The sequence below is a fragment of the Dendrobates tinctorius genome, unplaced genomic scaffold, assembly GCF_039654945.1.
Source record: "Dendrobates tinctorius isolate UK_male_01 unplaced genomic scaffold, ASM3965494v1 ptg000177l, whole genome shotgun sequence".
Classification (NCBI taxonomy): Eukaryota; Metazoa; Chordata; class Amphibia; order Anura; family Dendrobatidae; genus Dendrobates; species Dendrobates tinctorius.
The window spans coordinates 295,859-322,752 of record NW_027361844.1 but is presented as its reverse complement, the minus strand read 5'-3'; the positions used below and the strand labels follow the sequence as shown (position 1 = coordinate 322,752).

Sequence of the window (26,894 nt, the reverse complement as noted above, 5' to 3'; positions counted from 1 at the left end):
CTCTTTCCTCCACTCATTACCTGTAGTAATGGCACCTGTTTAAACTTGTTATCAGTATAAAAAGACACCTGTGCACACCCTCAAACAGTCTGACTCCAAACTCCACTATGGTGAAGACCAAAGAGCTGTCAAAGGACACCAGAAACAAAATTGTAGCCCTGCACCAGGCTGGGAAGACTGAATCTGCAATAGCCAACCAGCTTGGAGTGAAGAAATCAACTGTGGGAGCAATAATTAGAAAATGGAAGACATACAAGACCACTGATAATCTCCCTCGATCTGGTGCTCCACGCAAAATCCCACCCCGTGGGGTCAGAATGATCACAAGAACGGTGAGCAAAAATCCCAGAACCACGCGGGGGGACCTAGTGAATGAACTGCAGAGAGCTGGGACCAATGTAACAAGGCCTACCATAAGTAACACACTACGCCACCATGGACTCAGATCCTGCAGTGCCAGACGTGTCCCACTGCTTAAGCCTCTACATGTCCGGGCCCATCTGAAGTTTGCTAGAGAGCATTTGGATGATCCAGAGGAGTTTTGGGAGAATGTCCTATGGTCTGATGAAACCAAACTGGAACTGTTTGGTAGAAACACAACTTGTCGTGTTTGGAGGAAAAAGAATACTGAGTTGCATCCATCAAACACCATACCTACTGTAAAGCATGGTGGTGGAAACATCATGCTTTGGGGCTGTTTCTCTGCAAAGGGGCCAGGACGACTGATCCGGGTACATGAAAGAATGAATGGGGCCATGTATCGTGAGATTTTGAGTGCAAACCTCCTTCCATCAGCAAGGGCATTGAAGATGAAACGTGGCTGGGTCTTTCAACATGACAATGATCCAAAGCACACCGCCAGGGCAACGAAGGAGTGGCTTCGTAAGAAGCATTTCAAGGTCCTGGAGTTGCCTAGCCAGTCTCCAGATCTCAACCCTATAGAAAACCTTTGGAGGGAGTTGAAAGTCCGTGTTGCCAAGCAAAAAGCCAAAAACATCACTGCTCTAGAGGAGATCTGCATGGAGGAATGGGCCAACATACCAACAACAGTGTGTGGCAACCTTGTGAAGACTTACAGAAAACGTTTGACCTCTGTCATTGCCAACAAAGGATATATCACAAAGTATTGAGATGAAATTTTGTTTCTGACCAAATACTTATTTTCCACCATAATATGCAAATAAAATGAAAAAAAAAACAGACAATGTGATTTTCTGGATTTTTTTTTCTCAGTTTGTCTCCCATAGTTGAGGTCTACCTATGATGTAAATTACAGACGCCTCTCATCTTTTTAAGTGGTGGAACTTGCACTATTGCTGACTGACTAAATACTTTTTTGCCCCACTGTACAGCCCATAGTCTAGTGTATGGGGGGGGGGCAGTTACACCAGTGTGAGCATATCTGTAATACTGTCTTCTGTGATACTGCCTGCTGAGCCGTGTATCTAATCCTCTCCTGTGTGATACTGACTGCTGAGCCGTGTATCTAATCCTATCCTGTGTGATACTGTCTGCTGAGCCGTGTATCTAATCCTATCCTGTGTGATACTGACTGCTGAACCGTGTATCTAATCCTATCCTGTGTGATACTGTCTGCTGAGCCATGTATCTAATCCTATCCTGTGTGATACTGACTGCTGAGCCGTGTACCTAATCCTATCCTGTGTGATACTGACTGCTGAACCGTGTATCTAATCCTATCCTGTGTGATACTGTCTGCTGAGCCGTGTATCTAATCCTCCCCTGTGTGATACTGACTGCTGAGCCGTGTATCTAATCCTCTCCTGTGTGATACTGACTGCTGAGCCGTGTATCTAATCCTATCCTGTGTGATACTGTCTGCTGAGCCGTGTATCTAATCCTCTCCTGTGTGATACTGACTGCTGAGCCGTGTATCTAATCCTCTCCTGTGTGATACTGACTGCTGAGCTGTGTATCTAATCCTATCCTGTGTGATACTGACTGCTGAGCCGTGTATCTAATCCTATCCTGTGTGATACTGACTGCTGAACCGTGTATCTAATCCTATCCTGTGTGATACTGTCTGCTGAGCCGTGTATCTAATCCTCCCCTGTGTGATACTGACTGCTGAGCCGTGTATCTAATCCCCTCCTGTGTGATACTGACTGCTGAGCCGTGTATCTAATCCTCTCCTGTGTGATACTGACTGCTGAACCGTGTATCTAATCCTCTCTTGTGTGATACTGACTGCTGAACCGTGTATCTAATCCTCTCCTGTGTGATACTGTCTGCTGAGCCGTGTATCTAATTCTCTGCCGTGTGATACTGCTCTCCTGAAATACTCTGTGCTGCTGTCACCCTGCTTGTTTTATGTGTGATCTACATGGTGGTATTGTGTATGATCTATATGGCGGCATTGTGTGTGAAGTATATGGCGGTATTATTTGTGATCTGCTAAAAGGGGACCCATTCTAGGGTAGTTCTGGCTGAGCACCTGCACACGGGTCAGGGGTAATAGGTGCAGTCAGGGGAGGGCTGGTGAGGCAGCTGAAGAGAGGGGTCTCATTTTTATCGTTACTGTATGGCTCCATTCCCACCCAGCCTGCTTCCCAGTGTCACCCCGGACTGCGCCTGTCGCCTCGCTTTCACACATCGCCAGGACAGAATCTGAGGAGGGGAATGGGGTCTTTGCATGCAAAGTCTGGATCAGAACAGGCCATCAATCAGCAGAAATGTTTCCTGGATTTCTGTGCTGCTGTCTCCCTGCTCCTCCCCCATATATCTCCCTCTGTGCCCCCCATAGACCAGCGCACTGCTCTCCTGAAATACTCTGTGCTGCTGTCACCCTGCTCCCAGAATCCTTGCTGCCTGCCATCCTCGGTGACCGAAGACCCCATTCCTCTCCTCAGATCCTGTCCTGGCGATGTGTGAAAGCGAGGCGACAGGGCCTGATATATGGTGGAGGAGCAGGGTGACAGCAGCACAGAGTATTTCAGGAGAGCAGTGTGCTGGTCTATGGGGGGGGGGCGGCCTGTTCGGTGCCAGGGATTGTACATAGAGCGCTGTGTTTTATACACATGGATGGACCGTCTGCTTGTCTGCTCCACAGAAATCCAGGAAACGTCTGCTGATTGATGGCCTGTTCTGATCCAGACTTTACATGAAAAGACAGTCAGTATAACTTTGCAGGCCCCATCAAAATGGCTGCTCACTGTGTTCCTAAATGTCATCCTCTCTTTTCCCTTAGCAAGCACCCAGTAGGGGAGGAGAGGAGTGACACCACACCCATGTCAGCAGATTCCACCCATACAGTGTCAATTTTAGGGCATGATCATATATCAAAATCAAACATCATGGACACTGTACGCCAGGACAGTAATGTGAGCTAGTTGTACACTAGGTTTTTGTGCCAAACTTCAGTAGCTGCTCCCCCTAGTGTTAACAAGTGGAAATGCCAAACTTTTTAAAATTATTTTTCATATTTTACAAAATTAAAAACAAATGATAATATTTTTTAAGAAAATGTAAACATTAATTCTTTACATTTTTTCAATTGCTGAAAAATTTTTTTGGGGATGGCACCTTCCCTTTAAGATCAGTGCGATAGACTGACCCCAAGCAACAGTTTTATCAAGAACAGTTAATTCAAGAAAGGTTTAGATGACTTCTTAGAACAAAGCATGGCATATTTTGGCTATTCCAGACAGGATTTACTAGCCATTCATGTGTGGGAATTCCCTTTTCTGCTTTAGCATATCCTATAGGGACTGATAGAGCCTGCATGTTTCAGACTTCATCCGTATGCTTATTGGCAGGACATATCATGTCCCCATGAGTTGTTTTAGGACTTCTGAAATATTATCACATCTAGAGATTACTGTTTTGATGCTGGGAGTGCAACTGATCTTTGTAAATACAATATGATATCTATTAAATAACCTTCTTGCATTTTTTTTCCTGCATTTCACTTTAGAAATAAAAATAATTTGAAATAAACTGTTGTCTTGTTTATAAAGTGAAAAAGAAGAACAGAGTCAAAAGGAGAAAAGCGTTCTCTCTGAGGACTGCGAGCTGATCACCGTAATGGATGTTATTTCTGGCCGCTTGGAAGTTACCACTCAGCACATTTATTTCTATGATGGCAGCACTGAAAAAGAAGAAGGTAACACTAGACTTTATTTCATGAGCAAATGCGAGCTTGAAATATTATAATTACTATTTATTCAAGTTGTAGATGACTTTTTTTTTATTTCTTTACACAATTTAAATGAAAAATAATGAAATGATTGGCTATTTGTACTTCTCACGTAACAGCACTGAAATTGCAAAAGTGAGACCAAAACACTTTAGGCCCTGAGTCATCACATTTTTACTCCAGGATTCTGGCCTAACACAATTTGAAAATTTGCAAAAAAATTTCACGATGGAAGGTTGTACAAAGATGTTATGACTTTTGGTGTTTTCACGCAAGTTTCAGCCTTCTCTGCCAAAATTCATGATGAGCTGTGGCGCACGTTACACCACAAATCTTTCTCCAGTCCCTAGCCTGAAGAGAGATTTGTGGTGAGGGGCATGCTACTTTAAAGACTCTTCTGATTCATAATCTACAGGTATAACCACGCATATATTAAAATGGTAATTTTACTTAATGAACACACAAAATATACATGAAGAATAAAAATTGGTTGATAACATTACGTACAAAATTGCAAAGGAAGTCTAATAGCGCACCTTGCGTCCAAAGAAAATAGGAAGCAAGTAGGAGATGAAATGATCTCTAAAAGGCCTAAAGTTAAAGATGACACGTTTCCTTTGTATTTTAGGGAAAAAAATTATATTGTCATTTTTTACATTTTAAAAATTACAAAAAGGAAAATGGGCCGATACAAAAGTTTAGGCACTCTTGGAGATTTGTGTGCTCAGATCACTTTGGCTTAGGTTTCAGACCTTAGCCTGTTACGGCTATGACTTGTTCACGGTCATCATTATGAAAGGCCAGGTGATGCAAATTTCCCAGCATTATAAAAACCCAGCCTCCTCTAACCTTGCGCCAAAACACAGCAGCCATGGGTTCTTCTAAGCCGCTGCCTAGCACTCTGAAAATAAAAATGGTGGAAAGTCCACAAAGCAGGAGGAATCTATAAGAAGATAGTGAAGCATTTTCAAGTTGCCCTTTCCTCAGTTCAAAATATAATTGAGAAATGTCAGTTACCAGGAACAGTGGATTTAACGAATGTGAACAATGAATCTGGGCTCAAGTAGCTTCAATAATGTACTGCATATTGTATACTTTCTGAGAATGCTATTCTGTATTGCTAGAACATGTTCTTGCAGTAGTCTGTCTTCCATATTCTGTTAAAAAGCTCAACATATGTACCGTAGTTATGATGGTGTGGTCATCAGATAACTTAAAACAAATTACATTGTGCGAGCACCACTTTACTCATACCACAATCATGGGACCTCTGTTTTGGTCCCTGTTCTCAGCAGACAGACCCCCAGTGACCTAATGGTTAAGATTTCTGCAGTTTATTATTATTTCCAGAATACCCTTTTCTCCTACGCCTCATTGGGGGACACAGATACCGTGGGTGTTATGCTGCCTGCCACTAGGAGGACACCAAGTAAACCAGAAAAAAAAGTTAATTCCTCCCCTGCAGTATACACCCTCTCGCTGGATGAGATTTCTCCAGTTCTTTGCTTAGTGTCTGTAGGAGGCACTTGGGTCTGGTTTCAGACCCCACCGTTTTTATTTTATTTTTGAATTTTCTGTAAATTTTTATTTTTTTAATTAACGGAGTGAAGGGGGTGACGGTTCCTTTCTACGACCCGCTCTCCCCCGAACCAATAGGCAAGCACATGGAGTAACCTTTCACGTACACTTTCCTGCGACGAACGGGGCTGATTTTCTTACCGATTTCACGGATTCGAGGGCAAGCGCAGGAGACTCATTATGGAGAAGATCAAGCAGCGCTTTCTTCAGCCCTGAATCAGCCCCATAGCTCTCCATCCCTGTCCCAATAGGGAGGACCGATTGAGCATACCTCTTTAAGCTCTCCATCCCCCTGCCCAGAGGGAGGACCGATCAAGCATCCCCCTTCAAGAACTCCTCCAGCTCTGCTACATCAGCCCAGGATGAGAAGAATGGACTCGGCGCTGAGTTGAGCACTGGAGTAGAGGTACGGGGTCGAGTCCTGTCCCCAGGAGAAGCGCTGACTTAGCGGCAGCGGCGGCGCACCGGTGCTCCCTTGCGGCCCCACCGGCGCTCCCTTGCGGCCCCACCGGCGCTCAGCGTCCTCGGATGCCCCGAGAAATTTAGTCCCCGGCTTTTTACGGCCTGCTAGGCCGCAATTTCCATAGCACCGCCCACTAGCGCCACCCCGCCCCCGGCGCCTACCGCGGGTAGGCCAAAAATTGAGCCCCCGGCCTTTCAGGCCTACTAGGCCGCCCGCGCTATTGTCACCGCCCCCTCCTCTTGGCGCCTCTCATTACTGACGAGACACACAATTTTAATCTTGGGGGCCATCTCCTTTTTTTACCTCAGAGCTGTGAGGCGACCTCTCTGTCGGATACCGGGTGACACCACAGAGCCACCGCTATTCCTCCCGGGGGACACAGTACAGGACCGTGGGTAAGCTACATCTGCCCTCAGATTAAAGCTTGACCCCTTCCCTGCACATTCTCTGCTGCTGCAGTCAGATTCTGCCATTAACCCTTTCCAGAGCGCTGTGTCTCAATCTAAAGAAGCTAGACAGGCTGCTAACAAGCACACTGCGTTTTATACCTTGTGTACCACTTGCAAATCTACTTTGCCCAGCGCCCAGACTTATCTGTTATGCACGGACTGCGACGCGGCCTGCACTCAAACGCCTCTCGCCGCTGCTGCTGCTGCGGATCTTCCTGCGTTTAGTCCCCCTGAGTGGGCTGCGTCCCTGTCACGGTCAGTGGAGTCACTGACCCAGGCTATAGACTCTCTCCGGTAAGTCTCTTTAAGTCAAAAGGCGGCTTCGCCGCCCGAGCAGGGCTCTGGCGACGGCGGGGAACCGTCCACCAGCAGGGGCCATACTTGTTCAAGGGACAGTCAAACTAGAAAGCGGACCCTTGACATGTCCCCCAGTCACGCTCGCGCTTCACCGGCGAGTTCTGTTTCTCGCTCTCCTTCTCCCAATGGTCGCAGCGAGTACGACTCTGAATTTGAATCTGACGTGTTAGCCCCCCAGAATCCTCCAAGTGACCAAGAGTCGCTTGATTCACTTATAGAATCCGTCAACAGGATTCTGGAGTTGAAGGAGGAAAATTCTTCCCCTCCAGTACACACTTTTTCGTTTAAGAGGACCAAACGTGTACGCAAATTATTTACCAGCCACCCGGATTTTAAGGACATTGTCCAGAAACATAGGGATCGCCCACATAAGAGGTTCACAGGGCAAAAGTCTATTGAGGCTAAATACCCTTTTGACCCAGACCTAATGAAAGATTGGTTGCAGTCCCCTTCTGTGGACCCTCCTGTATCGCGGCTGGCTTCTAAAACGCTCCTATCCGTTTCGGAAGGCTCCTCAGGCAGAAATCCCTCTGATCGTCAAATTGATTACCTCGTCCGCTCAGTTTTTGAAGCTTCAGGAGCAGTGCTTTATCCATCGTTTGCAGCGATATGGGTCACTAAGGCTATGGCCGCTTGGACAGAAGTCTTAATCACTGCCTTTCAGGGTAGTAATATCCTTCCGGAGGCTACCAACATCGCCAGGCAGATAGTTCACGCAGGAGATTTTGTAGTTGACACCTGTTTTAATGTTGCCAATGGTGCTGCTCAAATTGCTGCTAATGTAATCTCCATTAGAAGAGCCCTATGGCTCCGCGACTGGCGATCGGACGCCACGTCTAAAAGATCGCTGACTTCTCTACCCTATCTTAACTGGTCGCCTTTTTGGGGAGAAACTGGACCAGCTCATCTCTGATACTACCGGGGGAAAAAGTAAATTCCTTCCTCAACAAAGGGCTGTTCGGCCGTTTCGGAGCCAACAGCCGACGCGTTTTTGATCTTTTCGCAATAACTCCGGTTGGTCCTCCTCTACCTTCTCTTCCGACTCCGGTCGGCCCCCGCGCGGAGACCGAGGCCCCCAGGTCTCATACAGACCTAATTGCTCTTGGAAGCCCAGACCCAGGGCATCCGGATCTCGGGGATCTCGATCCCACAAATCTTCTACGCAATGACTTGTTGTGGTATCCGGCGGATGACGGCAAAGTAGGCAGTCGTCTACTTTCCTTCAGTCACACCTGGCTCGCGGTCGACCACGACAAGTGTGTCAGGGAACTGGTGTCCTCCGGATACAAGATAGAATTTTCCTCTCCTCCGCCAACACGTTTCTTCCCATCCTTACCCCCCAAGAAGAAGACAACAGCCTTCCTTCGGGCTGTTCAGGCTCTGCAAAAGGACGGAGTCATCATTCCGGTCTGTCAGGTCGAACGGTTCAGAGGTTTTTATTCAAACCTTTTTGTGGCTCCAAAGAAAGACGGGACGATGCGGCCCTTACTGGACCTCAAACTGTTAAATCAGTTTGTCAATGTACGGCGGTTCCGAATGGAATCTCTCCGATCAGTTGTCGATTCCATGGACTTCAAGGACGCTTACCTTCACATTCTGATCTCCCCGTCCCACCAGCAGTTCCTACGTTTTGCAATTCACGAGGAACACTTCCAGTTAGTTGCCTTGCTGTCATGATCCATGATGGGGTTTGTCTTTGGCCCGTCCTGGTTAGACAGGGGTTAATTGTTTCTGCCTCTCTCTGGCAGAGGGCGGCTATTTAATGCTCACTTGACCTAGGTCCGGTGTCGGTTATACTCCTGCCCTCGGCTGAGTTAGTTGACCTCATGTGTACATGTGCCTTGTGCCTGATAACTTGTTGCTTGTTTGGTTTTGATCCGGTTCTGTCCTTGTTACGAGTTCTGCCCGTCCCTCTTGTACTGCGCTACCTCTCTGTGTATGACCCTCTGCCTGTGACTTGACTATTCTCTGCTCGTCCCTCTGGTACCGCTCAGCCCTCTCTGTGTACGAACCATCGCTGGTCTGACCTGCGATTTCCTCTCCTCTACAACAGTTTCCCTGCAGTAGGTACATTACATCATCTGCAGCAGTAGGACGCTAAGCCCCGCCCCCTGCAGTCACATGATCGTAGGCCCTGGGACTCCTTACTATTTTCAGTGCCGCAGGTCCTGTCTGCTTGAACCATCACTATAGTATTGGACCCCGCGCTCTCCCATAGTGTGGGTAAGTCACCCTGCTCTGCGAGGCAGTTTGCCGACGCTGACTGGGTCCTGACATTAGAGTCCTGACACTTGCCCTTCGGACTCGCCACCGCCCCCAGGGTATTTACCAAGGTCATGGCGGCGGTCATGGCCATTCTTCACTCTCGGGGAGTGGTAGTGTTACCGTATCTGGACAACCTGCTCATCAAGGGTCCGTACCTTCCAGCCTGTGAGGAATCCGTGGAAATAACAGTAAATACACTTTATCGCCTGGGCTGGAAAATAAACTTCGAAAAGTCCTTCCCAAAGCCGGCACAACAGATTTCCTTTTTAGGAATGATCTTAGACACTTCCCGCGAGTTGGTCATTCTACCTCTAGAGAAGACCCGAGCCTTACAACAAGCAGCGCGGTCTCTTTCTCGACCAGTTTCTCACTCCATTCGTTTCAGCATGAGAGTTCTCGGACAGATGGTAGCAGTGATGGAAGCTGTCCCGTTCGCTCAGTTAAAGCTCCGTCCCTTGCAATCTTTCGCTTCTGTTAGCCTGGGACAAGAACCCGTTCTCCCTGGACCGTCGGTTCCTTCTGTCTCTGCGAGTCAGACAGGCCCTCAAGTGGTGGACTCTGAAATCCTCCCTGAATCAAGGGAAGTCCTTTCTCCCAGTACAATAGTTGGTAGTAACCACCGACGCAAGTCTTCTGGGCTGGGGTGCGGTTTTTCATCACCACACGGCACAGGGTCGGTGGTCGCCTCGAGAGTCTCGTCTCCCCATCAACATCCTAGAGATTCGAGCGATCAGATTAGTCCTACGGCGTTTTCACCATCTCCTTGCAGGCCACTCCATCAGGATCCAATCTGACAACGCCACAGCTGTGGCGTATATCAACCGCCAGGGGGTACTCGGAGCAGGATGGCCATGCACGAAGTGAGTCACATCCTTCGTGGGGCCGAGACCAATCATTCGCCCATCTAGGCAGTCCACATCCCGGGCGTAGAGAATTGGGTGGCAGATTTTCTCAGTCGCCAAGGCCTTGCCTCGGGAGAGTGGTCTCTTCATCCGGAGGTTTTTCAGCAGATTTGCCATCGTTGGGGGACTCCTGATGTGGATCTCAATGCTTCGAGACTAAACAGCAAAGTTCCTCGATTCATCGCTCGATCACGCGATCCTTGCGCCATCGGTGCGGACGCCCTAGTTCTGCCGTGGCAGCGGTTTCGGCTCCCGTACATCTTTCCTCCTCTTCCCTTGATCCTGAGGGTCATCAAGAAAATCAGAACAGAAGGAGTAATTCTTGTCACGCAAGATTGGCCGCGCTTGGTATGCAGAACTGATTCAACTAGTCGCCGACGTTCCCTGGCGACTTCCAGATCGCCCAGATCTTGTCTCTCAGGGTCCGATTTACCACCAGAACTCGGGGGGCCCTGTCTTTGACGGAGTGGCCGTTGAATCCTGGATTTTAGCAAAGGCTGGGTTCACTCATGACGTGATTTCCACAGTGATGAGTGCTAGGAAGCCTGTGTCCATGCGCATCTATCACCGCACCTGGAAAACCTTTTTCTCGTGGTGCAAGGATCATGGCCGATCCCCTATATGGGGTTTTCCATTCCTACTATATTGGAATTCCTTCAATCTAGACTAAAGTCGGGCCTCGCGCTTAGCTCGCTCAAAGGCCAAATTTCAGCCTTGTCAGTGCTATTCCAACGCAAACTTGCCACCAAACCTCAAGTCAAGACTTTCTTTCAGGGAGTTTCCCATGTGGCGCCTCCATATAGAAGGTCATTGGAACCATGGGACCTTAACCTGGTTCTTGGGGCCCTACAGGAGGCTCCCTTCAAACCCCTCCACGACGTACCACTGACTGTTCTCTCTTGGAAGGTGGTCTTTCTAGTGGCAATTACATCAATCAGACGAGTTTCAGAATTGGCGGCTCTGTCCTGCCGCCCCCGTTCCTGAATTTTCATCAGGACAAGGCAGTTCTCAGGACGTCTCTGTCCTTCCTACCCAAGGTCGTATCCTCTTTCCATCTCAATGAGGACATTGTTTTGCCTTCCTTTTGTCCGGCACCAGTGCATCGTATTGAGAAAGCCCTCCACGCTCTGGCTGAGGTTAGGGCCCTGAGACGGTACATCTCACGGACGGCTCCCTTCCGCAAGTCAGATGCCCTGTTCATACTTCCAGAAGGGCATAAGAAGGGTTTAGCCACTTCAAAGGCAACGCTAGCCAGATGGATCCGCTTGGCGATTCAAGAATCCTACCGTGTCAGGAATGCGCCTGTCCCAGCAGGGATTAAAGCGCACTCTACCCGCTCAGTGAGTGCCTCTTGGGCCATTTGGCACCAGGCCTCGGCAGTACAGGTCTGCAAGGCTGCGACTTGGTCCAGCCTGCATTCTTTTACAAAGCATTACCAAATTCATTCTCAGGCCTCTGCGGATGCAGCTCTCGGCAGATGCATCCTGCAATCGGCAGTACCTCAGAGTTGACTCAGTGGTACATGGGGTATTAGCAGATATATGCTTCCCACCCAGGGACTGCTTTAGAACGTCCCATGGTATCTGTGTCCCCCAATGAGGCGTAGGAGAAATAGGGATTTTTGTGTACTCACGTAAAATCCTTTTCTCCGAGCCATTAATTGGGGGACACAGCACCCACCCTGTTTAGTCTACCGGCTCATTGTAGCATTTTTATGTTGTGACATAGTTATGGTTATTGTTGAACTGTTTAAGCTCCTATTGCTTTTTTCACCGAACTGGGGAAATCTCATCCAGCGAGAGGGTGTATACTGCAGGGAAGGAGTTAACTTTTTTCTGGTTTACTTAGTGTCCTCCTAGTTGCAGGAAGCATAAGACCCACGGTATCTGTGTCCCCCAATGAATGGCTCGGAGAAAAGGATTTTACGGTGAATACACAAAAATCGCTATTTCTGTTACATGTTCCCTATGATATATTGCATCAAAGATGCATCTAAAGCCATTTGTGCCTCTTTCTGCAGGTGTGAGGTACGATTTCAAGTGGTTACTTTCCCAAATAAGGGAGATTCATTTACGCCGGTACAACTTAAGGAGATCTGCCTTGGAAATATTTCTGATTGATCAAACCAACTACTTTCTGAATTTCAAAAAAGAGGTATGAACCAGAACTTTGTATACCTGAAATAAGTACAGTAGAGACATTAAAGCATTATGCCAATACTTGTTCTTTCTTGTATTAGCCAAAATAGCATGTGTATTAGTGCATAAGCAGTACGGCACCATTACATGCTGGCCGTGCATAAGGCAACATATTTCGCGCACAGATCTGCTTTAATCTTAAACATTATATATTGTATTTTAGTGCTAGCACGAAAGAAAAAAGAATTGAGCAGATGGTTTTAGCAGTCTATATAATATATGTATTAATATTATACCTGAGTGTAGTTCTCATGTATTGTTTTACAATATTTTAGGTCAGAAATAAAGTATACAGCCGCATTCTTTCTCTCCGTCTTCCAAATTTATATGGCACCCGGTCACCACAAGAACTACTAAAAGCTTCAGGTCTTACACAGGTAAGTGACTTTAAGGAGTTTTCCACCCCAGAGAGAATTTTCGACAAACAATTTCGCTTCCGGAATACTAACATATCATATGAATAATGTCTACATCAGATACTGCTAGCGAAGCTCCAGTAATGGAAAAGCTGTGTTACACACTTAGTATTATTGCTTGCCAAAAGGATGCCTTGGGGTGGAAAACACCATTTAATGGTTCAGTCATTTAACTGATTTGTTTGTTTTTTATTAAATAGTACCCGCTAATGTTTTCCCCTACAAAGTTTCTGTCATTGTGAAAGTAAGAATAGCAACTCGTATATCACTTCTTGCTGTAAAAAGACATTAATAGAAAGAGATGATCCCCTATTTTAAGCCACTGGGGTCTTTTGTGTGATGTTCAGGTCTGATGTATAACTTATCCGCACAGGGGTTATGGCTTTCGCTATAAACCTGCAGGTATGAGTAGAGCCTGATAAAGTGACATGGCATTCATACAAGGTGCTACTGATAGTTATATGTGATTACAATTTTGATTGTCTTGTTGCCAAGGTTTCCAGTTTCTACATTATAAATGAAATATTATGTAATATTCAGTTAAGAAAGAGACTTGAAACAAGTTAAAAAAATACAAAACATAAACTCAATGGGCAAAATATTAGGACACCTGCTCATTATATCTATAGCTTATGATATCCCCTTCTAAATCCTTTTTTTTTTTTTTTTGATCAAATAGATTTTTATTAATCAGAATTCAAAATACAGAATATACAGTAAATCTTCCACAAACAATAGATTTACAAATTGAACATCCCTGTTCCCCCCCTCCCACCCCCCCATGTAGACAGCATATATAGCTCTTTTCTCCATAAGATTTCTCTTACACCGTAATTTACCATTAGTCATCCTCTTTACCCATATTGTCAATCAAACCATACAAAACAGAAATGTTCCTATGTCCGGGTATTAATGGTTTATCCACAACACCAGCATTGTAAAATATAGCACATTCCCATCAGTTAACTGTACCGTATTGTAACCAGGGATTCCACAACCTCTAATAGGTTTTAGAATTGCCTCTTTTAGCATATATCCTTTCCTCCAGCTGGATGATACAAGACACCTGTTTCACAAACTCTCTCCCAGAAGGTGGTTCTTTCCTGATCCAGTTCCTCGCAATCAACTTCCTTGCTACATATAGTAGTCTAGCTATAGCAAGCTTTGCACTATTAACTATTTCAATTTCCTCCACATATTCCAGTATGCAGACCAGTGGGTTTTTGGGTATAACCCTTCCGTATGCCCCTTCTATTCTGTTAATGACATTAAACCAGAACGCAGATAGCCTGGGACAAGTCCACATCATATGAAGGAGTCCGGCATCAGACCCCCCACATCTTGGACAGTCAGAGTTGTCCCTCAGCCCCATTTTAAACATCAGAAGGGGGGTACGGTACACACGATGGATCACATAAAGATGGGACAACCTAGCTGGTTCACTCATAGTGAGTTTGGGGACATATTCTAGGACGCTGTCCCATACCTCGTCAGTCATCACCCCAATCTCTGCCTCCCATTTGGATCTGGCTTTAAGTGGGAACCCCATTAAATGTGTATGCAATATATCTTTGTAGGTGTTAGAGATTACCCCTTTCGTAAGTCCAGCACCACCACATATATAGTCCAACACTATGTCAGATTGTATCGGCAGGTTTCTGGAAAGTTTTTGAGCCGTAATGGCATGCCGTACCTGACAGTAGTGGTACCATTCAGAATCCGGCAACTGAAACTCACTCTGTAATTGCACAAACGGTCTCAGCTCCCCGTTATCCATAATTTGAGACATTAATGTCAGCCCCCTACGTTTCCAGCTTTCTAGTCTCCCAAGTTTCCGAATCTCTGGGAGATTACTATTATCCCATATAGCTGTGAATCTAGTCAACCCGGTCACCCCTCTCACCCTCTTTAGTCTGTTCCACAGGTCTTGTAAGAGTCGCAGAGTGGGACACCCGTCTCCCATTACACCCATCTTCCCATCCTCTAGGCCAAGTATCAACGGGCTTCTATTTAGTACGTATTCCAGCACTCCTCTGATGACGTCTGCCTTCTCTTGATTAGACCACCCTCTGAGATGTTGACTTTGGGCAGCTAAAAAATACAGTTCCGGATTTGGTAGTGCCAGTCCCCCCTCATCCTTTGGTCTTTGCAAGGTTTCAAGCCTTATTCTAGGTTGTTTCTTACCCCATACCAAGGCCCTAAACAGTGAATTCACCACTCCGAACCTTTTCTGCGGTATCCAGATTGGGGAGTTGTGTAATATATATAAAAGCTTGGGCATTAAAACCATTTTAAGTAGATTAATCCTTCCCACCACCAACAAGTGTAATTTGTTCCAAGTATCCACCTTAGTTCTTAGAATTGCCAGTAGGGGTACTAGATTAGTATTAAGGTACTCAGTCACCGGTAGGGAAACCTGTATCCCCAAAAACATTTCCACACATTGTAGTTTGTTGGCCCCTATGTCTTCCTGAGTCCATACCACCTCATTGTCCACTTTAAATAGGCTTGATTTAGACCAATTTATGGTCAGTCCTGAGATCTCACCGAAACCCCTCAATGGTCTGCACAGCATGATCCAATGAAGCCGAGGGGTCCCCTAGAAATAGCAAAAGGTCATCCGCATACAGGGCCACCTTTTCCTCCAAATCGCCATATTGAAACCCCTTTATTGCCTTGTTGCGTCTAATAGCAGCCGCCAATGGCTCTATCGCAATAGCGAACAGGAGCGGCGACAGTGGACAGCCTTGCCTCGTTCCTCTATGCAGCTGTATTCCCGCGGACATTACCCCATTAATCTTGACTCTAGCTGTGGGTTGAGTATACAATAGCTGAATCCACGCTGTAAATTGAGGACCAAAGCCCATACTATGCAGCACTCTCCACAGGTATGACCATTCTACAGAGTCAAAGGCTTTATGGGCATCAAGTGAGGCTATCACCCTCCCACCTGGGTTATCGACTGGCAACTGCAGATTGAGATATAGTCTCCGTATATTGGCTGCTGTCGATCTTTTGGGCATAAACCCCGATTGATCCATATGGATCAATGTATCAACAACACCAGTTAGTCGGTTCGCCAGCACTTTAGCCAGTATTTTCACATCAGCTGTCAGCAAGGATATTGGCCTGTATGAATCTGGAATTCCTGGATTTTTACCGTCCTAAGGAAACACCACTATCACCGCCTCCCGCATAGATGCAGGCAAAATCCCTTCTTTCATAGCCTCCTCAAACACTATTAATAGCTTGGGTAGCAGAATTTCTTTTAGGTGTTTGTATATTTCCGCAGGAAGACCGTCTGCTCCCGGGGCCCTCTCATTAGTCATGCCATGCCGAGCCATCTCCAACTCCTCTACTGTGAAAGGAGACTCCAACTTATCCCTATCTTCCATAGATAGTGTCGGAAGCAGTCCCGCTCCTAGAAATGCCTCCGCCCCCCCCTTCCCCTCCCATTCTACTTGATGAATAGAGGTTCTGGTAAAAACCTGCGAAGAAACTCCAGAATTTCAGGCGTCTCAGTAACCCTTGTCCCCTTTGCAGTGTCCATACTATGTATAAATGAGCTGCCTCTCTGGGCTGGAGCTATAATCGACAATAGATGGCCAACTTTTTCCCCTTCTTCGTAGAATCTAATCTTCTGAAAAGCCTGCTTCTTAGTTGCTTTATCTAGTAGTAACCTATTGACCCTTTCATGTGCCTGCCTAAGTGTCAGTTGAGTGTCACGTGTAGCGTGCTGTGCCATTTCTATTTCCGCCCTAGTTAGGGCTTCCAGACTATCCACCTCATCTCGCTTAGTTTGTGTCTTTCTCCTACATATATCCCAGTATAGAATTCCCCGGAGATATGCCTTCATGGCGTCCCATACCACCAGAGGATGAGCACTATCATCTTTATGGACAAAGAGTTCCCCAATCTCCCGCATGATGCCCTGCATATTTATATGTTGTATCCAGGCCGGATGTAACTTCCACTCTCCCCTTATCCCCCCTCTCAAACGCTCCCGTTTAATGGACACAAGGATGGGACTGTGGTCCGAGATCACTCCCCCTTCTAAATCCTTAGCTACTGAGGGAGTGTGGGCAACTCTCGGCGGGAGCAGACGTGTCTGGCTGAGCTCCATGTCATGGACAACTAAAAATAGCACTTTATAGCACCTGCGTCACAAAAACTTGGCTTAATACCCCAGGGAATAACCCCAGAGGCAATCATGTCAAGAATGGAACGACCGCTAGTTTCCCTAATTCTGATCTCATTCCCATAAACACATGGTGACCCTACTCTGTAATATTGTAGTCTACTACTTTGTGGCTGGATTACTGTGGTTTCTAAATGCTGATGCTTTTCTATAATGCCACTTGCAGTTGATAATGTAATATTTAAGAGGGAAGAAACTTCACTAACAGACTTGTTACACTGGTGGCGTCCTGTTATAGGACCAGGCTCTATTTCAGTGAGCTCTCTAGAAAGAGACATTTTTTCACAAATGTTAGTAAAGGCAGACTGCATGATTAAACAACTTGGTAACGGGAATGAATGTCAAACTTGAATCTAATGATTTTGAGATATGTCCCATTTCTTGTCTATACAGTGTATATTATAATGTAAATGTTTGCAGTGCAGTTTTATTCTTTCAAGTAAGTAAAAAATGATAAAATATTTGACTGAGATTGACTGTCTTTTGTATTTGTCTGTTTTTTTGCTTTCTCTAGAAATGGGTGAATAGAGAGATGTCAAATTTTGACTACCTCATTCAGCTGAATACAATAGCTGGAAGAACATATAACGATCTTGCCCAGTACCCAGTGGTGAGTTATACATGTGCATATTACCCAGTGGTGCCTTATACATGTGCCTATTACCCGGTGGAGACTTATACATGTGCCTATTACCCAGTGGGGACTTATACATGTGCCTATTACCCAGTGGGGACTTATACATGTGCCTATTACCCAGTGGGGACTTATACATGTGCCTATTACCCAGTGGGGACTTATACATGTGCCTATTACCCAGTGGGGACTTATACATGTGCCTATTACCCAGTGGGGACTTATACATGTGCCTATTACCCAGTGGGGACTTATACATGTGCCTATTACCCAGTGGGGACTTATACATGTGCCTATTACCCAGTGGGGACTTATACATGTGCCTATTACCCAGTGGGGACTTATACATGTGCCTATTACCCAGTGGGGACTTATACATGTGCCTATTACCCAGTGGGGACTTATACATGTGCCTATTACCCAGTGGGGACTTATACATGTGCCTATTACCCAGTGGGGACTTATACATGTGCCTATTACCCAGTGGGGACTTATACATGTGCCTATTACCCAGTGGGGACTTATACATGTGCCTATTACCCAGTGGGGACTTATACATGTGCCTATTACCCAGTGGGGACTTATACATGTGCCTATTACCCAGTGGGGACTTATACATGTGCCTATTACCCAGTGGGGACTTATACATGTGCCTATTACCCGGTGGGGACTTATACATGTGCCAATTACCCGGTGGGGACTTATACATGTGCCAATTACCCGGTGGGGACTTATACATGTGCCTATTAGCCAGTGGGGGTTTATACATATGCCTCTTACCAGTAGGGACTTATATGTGTGCCTATTACCCAGTGGTGTGTTATACAATGGGGGGAAAAAGTATTTGATCCTTTGCTGATTTTGTAAGTTTGCCCACTGACAAAGACATGAACAGTCTATAATATAAAGGATAGGTTAATGTTAACATTAAGAGATTATCAAAAATAAAATCCAGAAAATCACATTACACTTTGCAGTGAGAAATAATTATTTGATCCTCTACCAAACATTAGGAGTTCTGGCTTCTACAGACCAGTTAGACGCTCCTAATTAACTCGTTACCTGCATTAGACAGCTGTCTTACATAGTCACCTTTATAAAAGACTCCTGTCCACAGACTCAATCAGTCAGACAACATGGGCAAGACCAAAGAGCGTTATAAGGATGTCAGGGACAAAATCATAGACCTGCACAAAGCTGGAATGGGCTAGAAAACCATATGTAAGACGCTGGGTGAGAAGGAGACAACTGTTGGTGCAATAGTAAGAAAATGGAAGAAATACAAAATGACAATCGACATCGATCTGGGGCACCATGCAAAATCTCACCTCGTAGGGCAGTGATGGCGAACCTTTCTGAGACCGAGTGCCAATACTGCAACCTAAAACCCAATTATTTATGACGAAGTGCCACCAGGGCAATTTTGTGTGATGAAAAATGTGTAGTGGCCATCTCAAGGTACTGCAGTGCTGCCCTCATTCAAAGTGAATGAGAGCTACTCACTAGTGACCGTCATAAGCTCTGCACAGGAGGAGAGTCTGCAGCTGCCAACGCTCTTCCCTGTACAGCACTTGCTGTCCCTGATGATCAATTCTATTATGTAAACAATTCATTGATTTTAAACTTTCCTTTGCAGTGTTCTCTTCTGTTCAGCAGGGGGGCTTCTAGCTCATGCATTCTTATCACACAGTGACACTGAGCCACTCACACTGCCCTTTCCAGACACTGCAGTTGGATTGATCTTTATGGAAAAAAATGTACAATATTACATAGATGATAGTTAGATAGATTTTAGCATGGAATGCAAGCAGATTCCACGCTGAAATCCACTGCTACATTTCACAGTGTGAATATCTCTAATCTCTAGCCACAGTCACACAAATGTGATAACACTTACTGTATCAGGCTGCTGCCGACTTCTGAATCCTGGCATGGAGATGGTTGGCTTGGGAAGCTGGCTGACTTGTGGACAACACCTGGCAAGAATAGCAGGCTAGAAGGCTTAACCATGATCTGAAAAAGTATAAATTTTTGCTGCAACTCCGCATTTGACAAAAAAAATGTAAAAAAAAAATCACTGGCGGTCCAGGTGCTGAGATTGCTAACAACCGCCAAACTAGTATCGGGTACACACTTTATCTTTTAATTACTGTGCTCACCACCTGCCCCATTAGAATGGTCCAACAGCCAGTAGTTATGTTCCCCTTCTTGTAGTAATATGCCCATCATTGTCCCCTTCTTTTAGTAATATGCCCCATCATGATCCCCTTCATGTAGAAATGCCCCATCATGATCCCTTCATGTAGAAATGCCCCATCATGATCCCTTCATGCAGAAATATGCCCCATCATGATCCCCTTCATGCATAAATATGCCCCATCATGATCCCCTTCTTGTAGTAATATGCCCCATCATGATCCCCTTCTTATAGAAATATGCCCCATCATGATCCCCTTCATGCAGAAATATGCCCCATCATGATCCTATTCTTGTAGTAATATGCCCCATCATGATCCCATTCTTGTAGTAATATGCCCCAACATGATCCCCTTCATGTAGAAATATGCCCCATCATGATCCCCTTCATGTAGAAATATGCCCCATCATGATCCCCTTCATGTAGAAATATGCCCCATCATGATCCCCTTCATGTAGAAATATGCCCCATCATGATCCTCATCATGATCCCCTTCATGTAGAAATGTAGAAATTGCCCATTCCACCACCACCAAAGTGATTTTCTGGATTTTATTTTTGATATTCTATCTTTCAATGTTAAAATTGACCTACCCTTAAAATTATGTTAAAACTATGTTTCTATCGTCTTATAGCTAAACTGCTTTATTATTTGTGTCAGTTTCCATGGGTGCTTCAAGACTACACATCGGAAGAGCTGGACCTGAACAACCCAGCTGTATTCAGGGACCTATCCAAGCCCATTGGGGTAGTGAATGATAAGAATGCTGCTGCTGTGCGGGAAAAGTAAGACCAACGTATTTTAGTGTCATATGATATTCTGAATTAAATTAATAGATGGTTTCACTCTATTTATTCTGTGGGTTGGCCATTAATGTGCAGCCATAATAAAAAAGTAATATTGCGATAATATGGACATCTAAATCTGAAATTCGATCTTCTACATGCAAGCAATGCGTACTAAGGGATCTTCCAGTACTCTTATATTGACGACCTAAGCACAAGAAAGGTCATCAAAACATCAGATCAGTCCGGGTCCAGCACACTCACTGATCAGCTGTTCTCGGCGCCGGCAGTGGTCTGTGATGCTGAATACCCCTGCTATGTCAACTGTGTAGTGAAATTGAATAGAGGGGATTTGTAGTACCTGGCTGTGGTCACAACTGCAAATATCTGAGAACAGGTCAATTGGGGTCTTGGACTACCACAGTCTGATATATTGAAGCCCTATTTAAAGTATAAAAGTAGTGGAACAACTGTTTAATTTAAGGAGAAATAAAGTTAAACTTTCTTTAAAAGTTAACTTTAACTCACATTTCAGGTATGAAAACTTTGAAGATCCTTCTGGGAAGATAGACAGTTTCCATTATGGTACCCACTACTCAAATGCTGCCGGCGTGATGCACTATCTCATTCGTGTGGAACCATTTACTACACTACACATCCAGCTTCAGAGTGGAAGGTATATTTGTGGTTAGGGCTAGTTTCAGACTAGCGTTCTTGGGCGCAGGGCCGCCGCTAAGCCCCGTCCCCGGCCGTGCCCCCTCCGGTCAGTTCCACCTCTGATTGCATGAGGCTGCATGCGACCAGCGTATCCTATATTTATCGTTGGATACGCGGATCGTGCGCTGGTCTGATTTTGCTGGCGATGCGCCCTTTCAGCGCTGCGCCCAGCGCACAAAAACGCGCTGTGTTACATCTTTGTTCTCTGGGCGCAGCGCCAGCAAAATCAGACCAGGCCACGATCAGCGTATCCAATGCTAAATATAGGATACGCTGATCGCATGCAGCCTCATGCGATCAGAGGAGGAACTGACCGGAGGGGGCGCAGCCAGGGGCGGGGCTTAGCGGCGGCGCTGCGTCCAAGAACGCTAGTCTGAAACTAGCCTAAGATGGTTGTTTTTAGGGGTTTTCTGGACCACATGTGGAGATAAAACAGCCGATGGCAAGAACCAAATTGCCCCTTTTACAGTATGTGTATTTAGAGCAGTCATTTTAGGAACATATGGTGCCTGTAGAGCATTATGTGATTGGGATTCTCCTCCAGTAACTAACACTGCAGCTGTCCTGAATCTTATAGATCTTCGCACCTCTAGTATTTAGACTAATTCAGGGAAAAACACAAATGGACCCTAAAGTATAATTTGGTGAATGATACGCTTTAAAGGGGTTGTCCATGCTGTAAAAGGAAAACCGTTAATCACCATTTTCCCCTTCTCGTTCTGTTGTGTAGATTTGACTGTGCCGATCGCCAGTTTCATTCGATTCCGGCCACTTGGCAAGCTCTTATCGATAATCCAAATGACGTGAAGGAACTCATTCCAGAGTTTTTCTATTTCCCAGAGTTCCTTGAAAATAAAAATGGTAAGAAAGAATATAACGTGAGCGAAATGATTGCACATATTAATAAGAGTACACCCAAACTATGTTTATATTGATGGTGAAGGGTGAACCATTGGCGTTTCTAGTTAGCATCATTTTATCTTAATTAACATTGATATTTAAAAATAGTTTCAAACACAGACTACAAAGTAAATCTTTTCTTTTTATGACATGTGCCTGAAATCTCTAGCATTTACATTCAGGGCTGTGGAGTCTGAGTCGGTGCTCATTTTGGTGGAGTCGGTGCTCATTTTGGTTGACTCCTAAAATATATAATAAATTGGGTACAATAGCTCAATGCAGAATGTGCTGATTATTTTTTCATAGGAATTTGGGAAAGTTATGAAATGTCCTATAAAAGGCTGTTCTGTTCCTGATCTAAGGCTACATTCACACACAGCGTATTTGCTGCGTTTTTTGAGGATACGTTTTTCAGCTGCAAAAGCAGATCAGCTTTTTAAAAAACCACATCACCTGAAAGGTTTTTGAGCTCATAGATAATGTTTTCAATAGCAAAAGCAGACTAGAAAAACGTGGGGTGTCTCAAATAATGCATAGGCACGGAAAAAACTGGATTAAAAACACATGTGACATGCACACATATGAACAAGTCGGTAAGACACTGTTCATACCACCCACTGACTCAAACACAAACAGAGCGCACAGCATGACCCCACCCCTCTCTTGTGTGACATGCACATAAGGAGCTGGCTTACACCACGTGCCCATACTAGGAAGCGGCCTATCTTCATCCTGTTCATTTAGACACTGTTCACATGTTCAGGTTTTAAATACATTAGATAGGGACTGCTTCAATAGGGTTACCTTGATGCGGTGAAGCAGCTTGGTATACATTTTTTTTTGCAAAAAAACGTATCGACTAAATACCCTGTATTTGTTATCATCTTTTCATCAGCACTTGCTGACTACTGTTATATGTTTTACTGCAGGATATTTCTGCACAATTGTCATTCTGTGCGCTCTGTTTGTTCATATCACCCACTGACTCAAACACAGTGTCTTACCAACTTGTTCATATGTGTGCATGTCACATGTGTTTTTAATCCAGTTTTTTCCGTGCCTATGCATGATTTGAGCGACCCCACCCCTCTCTTGTGTGACATGCACATAAGGAGCTGGCTTACACCACGTGCCCATACTATGAAGCGGCCTATCTTCATCCTGTTCATTTAGACACTGTTCACATGGTCAGGTTTTAAATACATTAGATAGGAACTGCTTCAATAGGGTTACCTTGACGCGGTGAAGCAGCTTGGTATACATTTTTTTTTTGCAAAAAAAACATATCGACTAAATACCCTGTATTTGTTAACATCTTTTCATCAGCACTTGCTGACTACTGTTATATGTTTTACTGCAGGATTTCATTTCTGCACAATTGTCATTCTGTGCGCTCTGTTTGTGTGTGTATATGTATGTATGTATATATATATATACACATGCAATATATATATGTAATCGATATTACATAGTGCATTACATATTTACAATTTATTACAGTTTTTTGTGTTCTAAAGTTGTATTCCAATAAATATATTTTATGTTCTAAATATCTTGATTATTGTATCATAAAAATGATTAAATGTCTGATGTTCACATTGTACTACAATAAATTTTTCACTTAAATATAACCAATATATGTGGGAGTCGGAGTCGGTGTAAGGGAAATTGAGGAGTCGGAGTCGCAGGTTTGGCTTACCGACTCCACAGCCCTGTTTACATTTGCGCACTGTTCTTTTGACTTCAGGAGGTGCCTAGTTGAATCTGACCTCTGTCTTTCTTTCTGCCATTGCTGATACAAAGTGGCAATCTGTAAAAATGTAAAGATCGCAAATATAAACGAAGATTTGACTCAACATTTCTGATGGTATTGATTTCTTTTTATTATTTTCTGTATTTTTCGGATTATAAGACGCTCCAGATTATAAGACGCACCCCAAATTTTGAGGAGAAAAATAAGATTTTTTTTTAATAAAATTGTGCTTCTTATATAATCCATGCATCTTATTGCATACCAGGGGTGGTTGCTGCGGTGAAGCGGGGTCCCAGGGTCGCTGCTGGAGGAGGCAGGGGTGGGGTGATGGCGCAGGCTGGGATAAGTGGGTTTTCCAATGTGCCGCTGCGGGGGTGTCCGCCGGTGCTGCTGCGGGGTTGTCCGGCGGTGCTGCCCGGTGTTGCTGCAGGTGTCTCTGGTGCTGCAAGGGCTCTGCCAACATTTTGTGAAAGGCCAGAGCCTCTGCAGTTCCAAGGTTTCTTGTGCGGTGGACTCTGGGAAAATGGCCGCCGGGAGAGGTGCATGCGCAGATGGACATCTCGGCACCAAAATCCCGGTAGATGAGATCTCAGCGCTGAGATCTTGGTGCCAAGATCTCCATCTTTGCATGCGCTGCCCCTGGCGGCTATTTTCCCGGAGTCCACCGCACAGGAAACCATGGAACTACGGGTGCTCTAACCTTTCACAAAATGTCAGCAGAGCCCCCGCAGCATCGGAGACATGCCCAGCAGCACCACCGGGCAGCACCGCCGGACACCCCCCTCATCCCAGCCTGCAGCAAACGGTACCAGTAAGGTATACCTGCATTATAAGATGCACCCCCATTTTCCCCGCAAATTTGGGGGTAAAAAAGTGCATCTTATAATCCGAAAAAGACTGTATTTATTTTTTACTTTTGGTGTAGCCTCCTCTATTTCGTCCCCATTTTTTTTCTTTATGCATGTAAAAAGTGATAATGACATTTGTGCAGAGGTGGGAAGAAGTCCTAATTGTATTAGCACAATTATGGGTAGTGCCAAGATGTATTTTTAGTGATGAAGCCAATATATATCGGATAAGTATTCCTTCCTTTATAAGCAAATGGCAAGTGTTCATTATAAGTCATTGCAAAGTGTGAAGTCTGTATACTGGTATGAATAATTATATTTGATTTATTAAAGGATTTGACTTGGGAAGGTTGCAGATTTCTAAAGAGAGAGTAAATGATGTTATTCTTCCAAAATGGGCCAGCAGTCCTGAAGATTTCATCAGAAAACACAGGAAGGCCTTGGTATGTGATTATGCATTTTAAAAATTCCATCTTCATTGCTTTAGAAATCTGGTATTTACTCTTTGTAACTTCTATCTCCAGGAGTCAGAATATGTTTCTGCCCATCTTCATGAATGGATAGATCTGATTTTCGGATATAAGCAAAGGGGACCTGCGGCTGTGGAGGCGCTTAATGTTTTTTATTACTGTAGCTACGAAGGTAATTAGTTATCATATGTGATAGATTTTACCAAATCTCACTGAAGCCTCATATCAGTGGCAACTTTTACCTATAACCATTGTTTAACCCCTTCACGACCTTTGACGCCACGTAGGCATCATGAAAAGTTGTGACAATACGACCCATGACGCCTATGTGGCGTCATGAATTGATTGCCCCCCTGCGGGTCGGGTGACCGGAGTCACTGAAAGGTCACCCGACCCGCACACAAAGGACCCTTCAGAGTTAACACCTGGGGGTGTGGCTTAGCCCCCACGTGCCTACGATCGCTCTGATTGGCTGTTAAAAGTAAAACTGCCAATCAGAGCGATTGTAATATTTCACCAATGAAAATTGGTGAAATATTACAATCCAGCCATGGCCGATGCTGAAATAGCATCGGACATGGCTGGACACCGAGACCCGACCCCCCCCCCCCCCACACACACACACACACACCGACTGACGGCACCGATCGGCTGCCGCCACCATCTGACAGCACCGATCGGCAGCCGCCGTCATAATCTGCCCCTCCGCCCCCCCAGCCCTCCGATCATCCCCTCTCACCCTCAGATCACCCCCTCTCACCCTCCTTTGTGCCTCCGATCTCCCGCTATCCGTCCCGCCGTCCAGCGTCATGGGCGCCGCCATCTTGGAAGATGGCGGGTGCATGCGCAGTGCGCCGAATCGAATCTGCAACGCTGCAGATTCATTCATTTATTTTGATCACTATAATAAACTTTCATAATGATCAAAATAAAAAAAAGTAAATCACCGCCCCCCTTATCACCCCCATTGGTGGGGACAAATAATAAAAAAAAAACAAAATATATTTTTTTTTTTATTTTTCCATTAGGGTTAGGGCTAGGGTTGGAATTAGGGTTAGGGTTAGAAATAGGGTTAGGGTTGGACTAAGGGTTAGGGTTGGACTAAAGGTTAGGGTTGGACTAAGGGTTAGGGTTGGACTAAGGGTTGGAATTAGGGTTGTAATTGGGATTAGGGTTGGGTTGGGATTACGGTTAGGCTTGTGGTTAGGGTTAGAGTTGGGATTTCATTAGGGGTGTGTTGGGATTAGGGTTGAGGTTAGGGTTATGATTAGGGTTGGGATTAGGGTTAGGGGTGTGTTGGGGTTAGGGTTGGAGATAGAATTGAGGGGTTTCCACTGTTTAGGCATATCACGGGGTCTCCAAACGCGACATGGAGCCACCATTTATTCCAGCCAATTTTGCGTTCAAAAAGTCAAATGGTGCTCCCTCCATTTCGAGCCCCGACATGTGCCCAAACAGTGGTGTACCCCCACTTATGGGGTATCAGGGTACTCAGGAAAAATTGCACAACAACTTTGGGGGTCTAATTTCTCCTGTTACCCTTGGGAAAATAAAAACATCGGGACTAAAATAATAATTATTTTTGTGGAAAAAAAATGATTTTTTATT

The 26,894-nt window shown here is 45.1% G+C and overlaps 1 protein-coding gene across 3 annotated transcripts in view; it reads left to right on the top strand.

The window, feature by feature from the left end:
• Window positions 1–26,894, top strand: part of NBEAL1 (neurobeachin like 1) — a 363,036-nt gene that overhangs the window by 268,669 nt on the left and 67,473 nt on the right. For all 3 annotated transcript variants that reach the window (XM_073551440.1, XM_073551438.1, XM_073551439.1), the window contains 9 exons: window positions 3,978–4,123; window positions 12,191–12,324; window positions 12,644–12,745; window positions 17,497–17,592; window positions 20,474–20,598; window positions 21,134–21,274; window positions 22,046–22,176; window positions 25,150–25,259; window positions 25,341–25,458. In XM_073551440.1, coding sequence (XP_073407541.1) covers window positions 3,978–4,123; window positions 12,191–12,324; window positions 12,644–12,745; window positions 17,497–17,592; window positions 20,474–20,598; window positions 21,134–21,274; window positions 22,046–22,176; window positions 25,150–25,259; window positions 25,341–25,458 — 1,103 coding nt within the window. The remainder of the gene's footprint in view (window positions 1–3,977; window positions 4,124–12,190; window positions 12,325–12,643; window positions 12,746–17,496; window positions 17,593–20,473; window positions 20,599–21,133; window positions 21,275–22,045; window positions 22,177–25,149; window positions 25,260–25,340; window positions 25,459–26,894) is intronic.